Below are 12,317 nucleotides of genomic sequence, written 5' to 3'. Positions count from 1 at the left end.
AGTGCTCTGCACATGTTAAGCGCTTAATAAGTACAATTAATGGATTCCAACCTTCTCGATTTTTCAGTCGATGGTATTTATTGAGTGCTTACTGTGTGCAGAGCACCGTACTAAGCCCTGAGGAGAGCACAATACAACAGAGCTGGTAGACACGTTCCCTGTTCACAAGGAGCTTACTGGTGCAGGGATTGGCATCCCAGGGAGCTCCAGGGTCCCCAGAAAGGGGAGGTCCCTCCATTCCCCAGAAGCAAAGCTCAAGTCAGGGAGACCTGCAGCCAGACATAGATTATTATTTTTTCTTTTAATGGTATTTGTTAAGCTTTTACTATGCGCCAGACACAGTATTAAGAGTTTGGGTAGACATAACCTAATCGGGTTGACACAGCCCCTGTCCCACATGGGGCTCAGAGTCTTAATCACCATTTTGCAGATAAGGTAACTGAGACACAGAGAAGTGAAGTTTTCTCAGAAGTGAAGTCTCTAGACTGTGAGCTTGTTGTGGGCAGGGATTGTCTCTACTGTTGTATTGTACTTTCCTAAGTGTTTAGTACAGTACTCTGCATGCAGTAAGTGCTCAATAAATAAGATTGAAGGAATGAAGTGATTTGCTCAAGGTTACACAGCAGACAAGGGGCTGAGCCGGGATTAGGACTCCTCCGACTTCTAGGCCCATGCTCTATCTACTAGGCCACGCCGCTTCTCAATGCCCTGGGGCAGGATTCCCTTGGCAGTTCAGGGGTCTTACCTAAAAATGACACGCAGACTTTGCAGAACGTGTGGAACTGGAACTTGCTGGCCGCTTCCAGAAGGGTTTTGGCATTGGCCGAGTCGATAATCAAAGAGCCCGTGTAAACGAACTCCAAGAGCAGCTCCAGGACGTCCGCTCGGAGGTTTGACATGTTCAGCTCCAGCTTCTCTGCTCCTCTGCTCCCATCCCTCGGAGACCTGGTGACAGCAGATAATGAAATTCTTACCGGACATTAGGTCTCCCAACTGGGCTCCTACGTTCACCATTTTTTGTTTTTTAAGCGAGGGCTAGAAGAGCACCTGACCCTTCATTGACTTTCTTCATTTTTTAAAAGGAATCCAACAATGCAATTAAAGAATACAACTGAACCAAATGGCTTTAAAATCCCGATCTGTAAGAGAAGAGTCTTAAAAGCAAAGTCCTGCCCATGAAATCTGTTTATTGCTACTCTTCATTTTCATGCAAAAAAGGTTGCAAACAAAAAAGAATGAGCCGACAGTGATGTAAATGAGATAGAGGATTTGCTTTTAAGCGAAACAATACATTTTTTATTACCCAATTTTCAACTCTTGCGATTAATTTTTTTGTATCTGTTAAGCACTTACTATGTGCCAAGCACTCTACTAAGCACTAGGGTAGATTCAAGCTAATCAGATTGGACAAATCCATATCCCACATGGGGCTCACAGTCTTAGTTACCATTTTACAGATGAAGTAACTCAGGCACTGACAAGTGCAGTAACTTGCCCAAAGTCACGCAGTAGACAAGTGGCGGAGCCAGGATTAGAACCCAGGTTCTTCTGACTCCCAGGCCCATGCTCTATTCTGTGGGTCGCATGTGAGGAGGAAGGGCCAGATTTTCCAAGCTAAAATCTCTGTGATTTCTGAGAAAGCATCCCACATAGAGTGCAAGAGACAAATACAATAAAAATACAATGGACATTTCAGGGCTGTGTTATTAGCTGGAATAATCATCAGCAGGGAAAGGTGGTCCCAGCCCACCTCCATCTGATTATCACCCCCTATTAGACCATGAGCAAGGATCATGCCTACCATTTCTATTGTATTGTAGTCTCCCAAGTCCTGAGTAAAGTGCTCTGCACACATTAGGTGCTCATTAAATACCACCGATTGATCAGTAATCACCAAAAGCTTCTAATAGAAGGAAAATTACATTTTTTCCTAAAAATGTATTGCTCCCTTTTAGGCACTGTATGGAAGCTCTTCATGACATTGCTTTGAAAAACGGAAGACGGGACGAGGTTGACAGACGAAATGGTTAGAGCCAAGAAGGGAAGGGAACACAACCAGCTCTGCCACAGGAAGCCAGCAGCCATCCTCTACGACTCTCCTGGTCGTGGCCTAGGGTATTTCCGGAATAAAGGGCTAAACAACTTGGGGAGTCAAAGTATCGCCTGCGTCTGAGGTGTGAATGAATGCTTGTGGAACTTGGTGAACAAATATGTGTATATTTACTGTGTTTGTTATAAAAAAAAAAAAAAAAGGACCACAGGAGAAAGGGTCCAGTTCCTTAAAGCGGGGAAGCTGCAAAGTTAGTGATGGACCTGAAAGACAAACAAAACGAGAGAAATAAAAAAATAAATTCGGGAATAGAGAGTGGGGTGGGGTGGGGGGAAATGTCAGTTAAAATTCACAGAGCAAACTCCAAACAGATTGAAACAATTCGGCTCTATCTTAAGGAAGACTTCGGTCTCCAATTGGCTGAATCAGTAACCACAATGATAACATCATAGTACTAATAATAATCCAGGCCTGGCTCTTTCCATTTTGGTTCACTTCTCGATGAAGATCATTCTCTACTTTGCTTTGTGGCCTTGGGCCAGCAAACAGGCAGCTCAGGCAACTGGTGAGGACCCAACAAACTTATTACTGGGGAAGGTTCCTAGCTGTGGCTCCTCCCGGCAGATGACAAAATAGGATAGGAGACGGAAGCCCTTTTCCCCCTGCTTCCTCTCGACGGACTCTCCTGGCCTTGACCCCTTCGGGGGTGGGGGAGAGGGGGAAGAGAGATACATAGAGTCACAAGCCTGTCTGTGGTTATGAGAACGAAGAGGTCCACTCGGTTTTCATCCACGCGAGCCGTTCTGGCTGATCTCGTTGAGGAAATCCTGTGCATCGATTAAAGAAGAACAGATATCCCCCACTGTAACATTCCACCCTCCCCGGCCATGGCATGGGATGCTGTTGGCTCTTTCCACCTTTCACTCCTCTTGCCCGCGCTATAGGCTTTTATTCTTCTTGGCAAGTCCAGGACAAAGCAGGAGGTCATGGCTATTTGGAGCCCGGGAGCTGGCTGAACAGTCCAGATGGAGGGAAAGCACCAATAAGCTTAGAAGGTTAGCAGAGAGAAACACAGAGTTAGCGAGGTCTCCAGCATGTTATCCCCAGCATAATTAAGCGATAATCTCTAATGCTTTGTTATACATCGAGCAATCGGCCGCTGGTGCGATAGATTTAAATACCGAGGAGCTTAATCAATGGCAAGAGCCATTGATTATGGGAATAATTTAGAGCAAAAGAGATTACCGATGCTGCCTAAACCAGAATTGGAGAAGAAAATCTTGTATCTTTTTTCTTCTCCCAGGTGGACTGGTGAAGAAGTGGAAAAGCCACTTCCTCAGATAATAATTATGATAGTATTTGTTAAGCGCTTACTATGTGCCAGGCACTGTACTAAGTACTGGGGTGGATATAAGCAAATCAAGTCGGACACAGTCCCTGTCCCATGTGGGGCTCACAGTCTCAATCCCCATTTTACAGATGAGGTAACGGAGGCACAGAGAAGTGAAACGACTTGCCCATCGTCACCCAGCAGACGGGTGGCAGAGTCGGGATTAGAACCCATGACCTTCTGACTCCCAGTCCTGTGCTCTATCCACTATGCCATGCCACTTCCCTGTAATGTGGGAGTGGCAGAAGTGATGAACCATATAGGGTCAGGTAGTCCAGAAACCATTTGGGACTAAGCCCTCCACAGTGGCAGTTCACTTGGTGGGCATCACTCTGGCCCTCTTCAGGCCTGGATTTTCCCAGTATTCTGGGAGCTCAGTCTGGCACTGATCCTCTGGGTATCAGAGGTTCTGGGCCTCCAATGGGGACACTCACAGCAGCGTGGCTCTGCTTTAGTGCTGTCATCTCACAACCCTTCCTCTCCTATCCACCCTTTGATTTTGCTAGTACTATGGGCATTTCTAAGATTCCACTTCTCCAAATTGTTTGGAATGTGGGTACCCATTCCCCTGTTGGCCCCCATTATGCATGTTCCACCCCCTTCTGATGAAGCAGCAAGGCCTAGTGGATAGAGCAAGGGCCTGGAAGTCCGAAAGACCTGGGTTCTAATCCCACTTCACTTCTCTGTGCCTCAGTTACCTTCATCTGTAAAATGGGGATTGAGATTGTGAGCCCCATGTGGGACAGGGACTTTGTCCAACCTTATTAGCTAGTGTCTACCCCAGTGCTAAGTACAGTGCTTAGCACAAAGTAAATGCTTAACAAATATCACAATTATTATTATCACGATACCCTTGTTTACAACACTTATTTATCCACCACTACATTCCTGTTCATAGAATTCAGAAATGCCAGGGGACTTGGGAGGTCTCCTATTCACTCCCTTCCCTTCTGCGAGAACATCCCTTATCCACAAATGGCAGACGGCTTCAGAATCCATCTAAGACAATGCCTCCACAGCCTCTCTAGGTAAATATTTCGGTCAGAAAATTATTTCCCCTCTGCAGCCTTTCTTCTCCATGTTGCAGGTTGAACCCATTTCTCCATGGTTGTCCCTTTGGAGTTGAACAGTCAGACCTCGTCCTCCAAGTAATGGCTAATTAGGAAAAGGAGGAGATAAGGAACCACCATTATGGGTGTGGAAAGGCCAAGTGATTCCAGAGCAAGTGACGATGAAGCTGAGAATGGGTGGCCTCTCCCTCTGGAGGAGGAAGTGGGTGGGTGGGAGGGGAAATCATCTTCCTGTTCTGGTCCTCTTGACCCTCAGTACTCTTTTCCTCGCTTTCTCCCAGGAATCCCTAATCACCCCAAATCTCCAAGGAAATGCATCTAGAGAGAAGGCACTGCCACATCGTCACTGCTTTTCTTTTGGATCCAAGCAGCAGCAGCAGGAAATGGAGACTGGAGAAAGCTCGAACAATAAAGCATGGGGAGAGAAGAATCAGGGTGGTTAATATGAAGAGAAGAAAGGAGTTCATCAATGTAGCAGTATATGCCATTTTATCCCTGTTTCCCTTTGAAAAGATCATCATTCAATGCATATATGTAGGAACCATTAGGAACTCACAGTAGAATTTTCTGAGTAACTGCCTCCCACAATGGGATGTAATTCTTTGATAGAATTTTACAAAAATCTTGCATACAGTTCACCCATCACTCTCTTTCTCTCTCGGTGTATATATATAATATATAATATTCTCTCTCTCAAAACACTTCAGGCCAAATACCACAAGGAACTCCCCATTTCCTAGTTAATATAGTCTGCAAACATGAGTATCTGTATTATTTTATCATTTAATCATCTCACCAGCAGATTGTTGAACAGTATTCTAGACTGTATTCTAAAACAGCATTCTAGTATTCTAGAAAACACCTAATGTTTTTGCCTATTATCCACATTAAATGTAACTTGGCCTTCTAAGCAGCTCTCATTTCATTCACCCAGGGTTATATTTAGCACTGGGTCTATATCAATCAATCAGTGGTATTTTATTGAGAGCTATCTGCTAGCAGAGCACTGTACTAGGGACTTGGGAAAGTATAATTCATCAGGGTAGGTAGATGTGATCTCTGCCTGCGAAAAGCTTACAGTCTACAGGAGGAGATGGATATTAAAGTAGAGTAGGGCTAGGGGAAATAAGAATAAGTATAAGAATGTTAATGTAAATATTATGGGGCTGGGGAAAGTATCACAGCACTGAAGAGGAACACAGCCAAGTGCATAATCGAAAGGGAGGGCAGTTATGGGAAATAAAGGACAATCTGGGAAGGCCTCTTGGAGGAGATTGATCAATCACATTTATTTAGTGCTTACTGTGTGCAGGGCACTATACTAAGCGCTTGGGAGAGTATAACACAACAACAGACACATTCCCTGCCCACTATGAGCTTACAGACTAAAAGCAGGAATTTTAGGAGGGTTCTGAAGGTGAAGAGAGTGGTGGACTGTAGGATATGAAGATGGGAGGGGGTTTCAGGCCCAAGGGGTTGGTGGTGGGATAATAAAGCAATCTTTGTTAAACATCTATATGGCCTTTGCTTAGAACAGTGCTTGGCACAAAGTAAGCACTTGACAAACACCATAATTATTATTGTTATTAACCCCCAGTGCTTTGCCCCATTTACTATTTGCCTTTTGAACTGCAAAGTTTAAGCAAAAATGATGTCACTTTTTTGGGTATCCTCATCATTGCTGATATTGTAAAGGTCAAACACTTCACACTGAGGCAGTGAATCAATAAAACTCCCCGCTGCCTGGGGGAAAAAGAAGTTGGGCTTCTGAAGATTAACGTGGAATGAATGATAAAGGTCTTTCAGACCCTATCAGACCTCCTGAAGGAAGCAATCTGGTCCACCTTGATGTAGAAATTAATTAAAATGAAGAAGTGGTTTAAAAATGAACAGAACTTTGAAAAGAAATTTATCTTGGAAAAAGTCACAAGAAGTCTATTAAGCAAACTCTGAGAACTTTTTTATACCATTACACTTTTTTCATGGTATTTATTAAGTGCTTACTATGTGCCAGACACTGTACTAACTACTGCAGTCGATACAAGCTAAGCAGGTTGGAGCCAGCTCATGTCTCACATGGGGTAACAATCTTAATCCCCATTTTACAGATGAGGTAATCGAGACACAGAGAAATGAAGTGACTTACCCAAGGTCACACAGCAGCCAAATGGTGGAGCTGGGATTAGTACCCAGGTCCCTTCTGACTCCCAGGCCTGTGCTCTATCCACTAGGCACACTGATTCTCTACACTATCTCCTCACTAGGTTGGAAGCTCCTTGAGGTGTGGACTTTATTGTACTTTCCCAAGTGCTTAGAACAGTGCTCTTCATGCAGTAAGTGTTCAGCAAATACCTTTGATGGATGGATTTTATCATAGGTGTCAGAGAATTCTTCTAGGTGGTCTGCAAATCATATAATTCCTAGTGGAAAGAATCTCGAAGCCCTTCGATCCTAAGTGAGCCCCTTGAAGGACAGGATCCATGTCTTGTTCTCAGTGGTAAACTCTTTCCCAGTGCTTAGTATAGTGCTCTGCACACAGTAAGAAATGCTATTACTACTACTGAGAGTGACAAAGCCCTGTGGACATCTCAAAGGGAGAGCATAGCCTTTAGAGCTGAAAAAATCAAGAAACAAACCAAACACTTTTCAACTTGGTCAGAATCATTAGGTCAGCAAAAGGTCTTGGTTTTGGGCCTTTGACAAGTGTTATCAACTGGTATGGCATCAGTGGAAAAGCCCAGGGAAGCACAATTAGGGTATTTAAATGATAATTTAAAAATGCTGTCAACCTTAAAAAAAAAAAGAGAGAGAAATGCTCCCTTTCATCAGGAGAACCAACACAGAAAGCAAAAACATTACTAACCTTACAGAGGGGCCAATATTGCCCAGGAAAAATCTTTGCCTTCCAAATTAGGAAGATTACAAGGAGCATAGGCTGTTAAACTATGTGGAAACACACACACACACACACACACACACACACACACACAGGTTCACTGGAATAATGCCACCTTCTTATTAACTTGCCCTTGAAATGCATTTCCTGGTATCTTATGCTTCCAGACAAACATTTGGGGCTGTGTTTCACACTGAATGTGGACTTAAGTTTGTTTTGTACCTCTTCCCTTGAAAATGCATCTTTGCTGTATAGTTTTTATCAAGATGTTCTCTGAAAAAACACCTTTATGGGAAGTGCTCAAATAAAAATGTTATAGGGAAGGGTTTTGAGCTTCCCGGCAGCTCTCGGACTCTACAGGTACAGCTCAGTAAGGGGTGGATTCTACAGCTATCCTGAGTGGGTTGGGAGAAGAGCTGACTGCTGACATACAGTGTGCTTTACTTAGTTGCTTTGCAATATTACTACAGCTGACAAATATTGTTTTATGGTATTTGTTAAGCGCTTGCTATATGTCAAGCACTGTACTGAACACTGAGGTAGATTCAAGCTAATCAGTTTGGATAAATTGGTCCATGGGACTCACAGTTTTAATCCTCATTTTACAGACGAAGGAAGTGAGGCCCAGAGAAGTGAAGTGACTTGCCCAAGGTCACACAGCAGACAAGTGGAATTAGAACCCAGGCCTTTCTGACTCCCAGGCCTGTGCTCTATCCACTAGGTCATGCTGCTTCTTGTCCAAGAACAGAGAAATACAGCTGCTTTTCTTTAAGAGAGAGTAGCTACCTGCCCCAGCCGGTGTGAAAACCACCTAAAGTTACCTCTGCACCCTTCTGTTTACTGGCAAGGAGTCATAAAGGAGGTCACCAACAAATGGGAAGTGTTTCAAACAGATCCATCTGCAAGGAATAAACATTAAAGATGGTGAAAGTTTTGTGCAAATGGCACATTTCAAACTGGGAACATTTGGGCTGGTGCTCTCCACACCAACTGTCTCCTGCTAATGTGATCAGAAAAAGCAGTCATGGTTTGGGAAGAACCCTTTTCAGCCTTAAAGCAATATCACCAGTCACAGGACTGCAATCCATCAGTCCTATTTATTGAGTGCTTACTGTGTGCATAGCACTACTAAGCACTTGGGACTGTACGATATAACGGAGTGGGTAGGCATGTTCCCTGCCCACAGCGAGCTTACAGATACTCCAATTTCCACATCTTACTTTGGCATATTCTTTACTAAGTGTAAATGGAATACAGGACAGATAGAGCTAAATATAGACTCGTCTCGCAGCCCAGATTTCTGCATTGGTATGGGTGTCCCCCTTCAAAAGAAGTTATACCCTATTGAAGGAAATGGACGTAGGTCCCAAGCTTGTTCTGAGTTTTTCCCATGACTCCCCCATTTTCCCTAATGCCTATGGAGAGGAGCAATGCCAAGGGGCAGCCACTCCTGAGAGAAGTCGCTTGGCCTAATGGATAGAGCACGGGCCTGGGAATCAGAAGGACTTGGGTTCCAATCCCGGCTCTGCCACTTGTCTGCTCGGTGACCTTGAACAAGTTACTTCATTTCTCTATGATTCAGTTCCCCTATCTGTAAAATAGGATTAAGACCCCATGTGGGTCACGAACTGTGTCCAATCTGATTACCTTGGATCTACCCAACATTTAGAACAGTGTCTGGCACATAGTAAGCATTAAACAAGTACCATTAAAAATAAAAAATACATTTAAAAAAGTGGGAAGCTCTTTTCTGCCTTTTTATGACTATCTATGGAAGGACTGGGTTGAACTGACTGGAAGAAACCCAAATACAATGCAGATGGTCAAAGGCCAGGCTTTGTAGCAAGTGATGATGGGGTGATAGAGTAGAAGGGCATGGTGAGTTTCTTTCTGAGGGTCAACTTGAATTGACCTGCAGGAGAGGGGGGAGAGGCAGGAGCATGGGGAAAAAGGCTCCAAAAAAGGAGGGAGAGGAGGTAAAGAGAAAATGGAAGGGAAAGGATGGGAACAAAATAGAGCCAAATAAGAGAGAGAGAAACTAGAATGGAAGAAAAGCAGATTCAGATATATAGTCAGAGATGAGGGGGTGGAGGAGATCCAAATTAGAGCAAAATGTCCATGGGGAAAGAGCACTGTTTAGAAACTGTAGCATGGTCGAGGTGGGCTGAGAAGGAGTGTGTTTCGCCAACAGCCCAGACCCCTTTGAATGACTTTTACAATTCGTGGATGTAGCACATATTTAAGTTGATGCAGGCAAATCATTTCAGCTTTATGTGAAAAATCATTTTGTTTGAGAGCAGATAATCAGGTTCCATATGGGGCTCACAATCTAAGTAGGAGGGAGAACAGGTATTGAATCCCTGTTTTGCAGATGAGGGAACTGAGGCACAGAGAAGTCAAGTGACTTGCTCGAGATCTCTCAGTAGACTGTGGCATCAGGCCTCTAAGCCTAAGAATTCAAAGCCAGTTAAACCTACAAAAGGTGAGTTCACAGTCCAGGTTTCCTTCCACAGGGTGGTATTTAAAACTGATATTTACATGCTATTTTAAAATGCAAAAACAGAAACACAATCACAGCACCCCACCAAATACAAACAAAGGAAGTGGAATGGCCTTGTTCCCTGGCCACTGTTGGTGACTCTAAAAGCTGCAGGAAAGTGAGATTAGAATAAAAGACAAAGTTCTTCCTTTGCTAGTGGATCTGCTTTTATCTTTGTCAAATTGCTTTGATTCCCAAAGTAAAGAGCTCCAGGCACCTTCTCAAAAGGGCTCAAACATCTGTTTGTTATGGGCTCATTAAAACTTCCCTTTGGGTCTCTACAATTTGGGCTGATTCATTTATTTACTGGGGAGAATGAGCTTTCAGAACTTTACACCTCAAGCAAAAGATGAAGTGAGCAAGCAGATACCTTCTCTATCTTCCTTTCTCAGGTGATGTCAAATTTGGAAGAGATGAGACATTCTGAAAACCAGGGACCTGTTCATTTTGACAAATGAAACAGAGGGTTGACATCTACCTTCTACAGTTCTTTTCCAAATATTTAGTAAAAGGTGCTCAACTTCTATTTATCAGCATCTTTAGTCTCTTTGTGTACCAAGTCTGTTACATTGTACCCTTCGAAGCCTCAGCATAGTGCTCAGCTTGCAGTAAGCGCTCAATAAATGCCACTGATTGAGTGAAGGAGTAAACACATGGCCTGATTCACTTATGTATACACCTTCCCCTATGAAAGATACATAATGCAGGTACACGCAAACAAGCCATGTGCAAAATAAACATAATAATAGATGTTCAGGCCCATGTAGAATAGCATTAGGCTATTTTTAATAAGTTTCTGGAGTCTATATATAGCTGTAAAGGGGTCAGCCATTGATATAATGGAAATAGAAGAAATTCACAAAGCAATAATCGATCAACCAGTTGCATTTACTGAGTACATACTGGGTGCACTGTATTAAGTGCTTGGGAGAATACAATATAGCAGAGTTGGTAAGCAATTCCCCTGCCCGCAAAGCGTTTACGGTCTAGAGAGCATGTACGCAATAATATACTGTAGAACACGGGTCTAGGAATCGGAAGGACTTGGGTTTCAATCCCGCCTCCCCCAAAATGTCTGCTCTTTGACTTTGGGCAAATCACTTCACTTCTCTCAGCCTCAGTTACCTCATCTATAAAATGGGGAATAAGAGTGTGAGCCCCATGTGGGACAGGGACTGTGTCCAACCTGATTAACTTGTACCTACCCCAGTGCTTAGAAAGTGCTCGGCACATAGTACACACTTAACAAGTACCATAATTATTTATTATTGTTATTATGAAACAGAGAGCTTGGGGGAAAAAAGCTAGCAATACTTCTTTTTCAACATTATTTTTGTTCATTTCAAAAACATTAATTGGCACATCCCTACTTTCTTCCAGCATTCCCAAGAAATGAACACCCACTCTTTTTTACCAGGTCCTTTCCTTCTAATTCACAAAAGAGAGGAAAGGGATGAAAAAGCATGGGAGTGACAATGTGATCCTACAGTAACAGCAACATTTGGGAAACAAAACAATGTAATGTAGAACCTCACTCTCGATCCAGACGATCCATCAAAAACCACAAACCAACAGCAACAGCAGGAATAGAAGGCCAAGAGAGTGGACATAGAAAAAAAAATGATTAAAGAAAAAAAAGATCAGGAAGAAGAAGATTGTGTGCTCTTCTGGGCTGCCTATTACATTGAAATATCGGAATACATCTAAATTCTCTACAAATATTTCAGGAATTGGAGCAGGATCGGTGTGAGAAAATGTAGCCCACAGAAGCTGAGAGCACATCCTGCACTATAAAATTGCTTGGTGTCTCACCAAAAGAATTAGAGAATGAAGACACATGCTAAAGGTAGACTCAAGAGATGACTACCATTGGGAGGGTCAAAGTTCCTGATTTTGGAGAGGGAGGGTCCCTTCCTTTGCCTGGAGGATGCAGGGAGTCCCTCTCAGGATCTTGCAAAGAAGCATAAGTGAAGCCTGATAAGCACTGCCTTGGCATCAATAGGTGCCAGAGTTTCCAACAAGCTTTATTGACTTGTGCACAACAAAGTAGGCAGCTGTGTAAAACAAAATGTGCTTCAAGCCATAGGGCTTTAGAGGGTTGAGAAGGCAAAAAAAAATTAGACTGCTTCTTCTGTGTATTCAAAAGAAGGAGCAGAAGGTGCTTACTCTTCCAAATACAAAATATTCTTTCATTCTCTCTCTCCCACACACTATCTTCAAGGGATCCTCAGTAGGTTTTACAGCTCTGAACATTAATAAAAATCCCCTTTCCTTCTAAGCACACCTCTTACTTATTATTTGGGTTTTTCTGAGGTTTTTTTTAATGGTATTTGTAAGCGCTTACTATGTGTCAGGCACTGTATTAAGCACTG

General features: G+C 43.2%; 1 protein-coding gene across 3 annotated transcripts in view; it reads right to left on the bottom strand.

Annotated features, from left to right (window-relative positions):
* The window catches only part of KLHL29 (kelch like family member 29), a 525,589-nt gene that overhangs the window by 60,825 nt on the left and 452,447 nt on the right, over nt 1-12,317 (bottom strand). For all 3 annotated transcript variants that reach the window (XM_029072272.2, XM_029072273.1, XM_029072271.2), the window contains exon 7: nt 746-945. In XM_029072272.2, coding sequence (XP_028928105.1) covers nt 746-945 — 200 coding nt within the window. The remainder of the gene's footprint in view (nt 1-745; nt 946-12,317) is intronic.

Source organism: Ornithorhynchus anatinus, chromosome 9 (assembly GCF_004115215.2).
Source record: "Ornithorhynchus anatinus isolate Pmale09 chromosome 9, mOrnAna1.pri.v4, whole genome shotgun sequence".
NCBI lineage: Eukaryota > Metazoa > Chordata > Mammalia > Monotremata > Ornithorhynchidae > Ornithorhynchus > Ornithorhynchus anatinus.
Note: the sequence above shows the minus strand (reverse complement) of the source record. Positions and strands in the feature narration are given on the sequence as shown.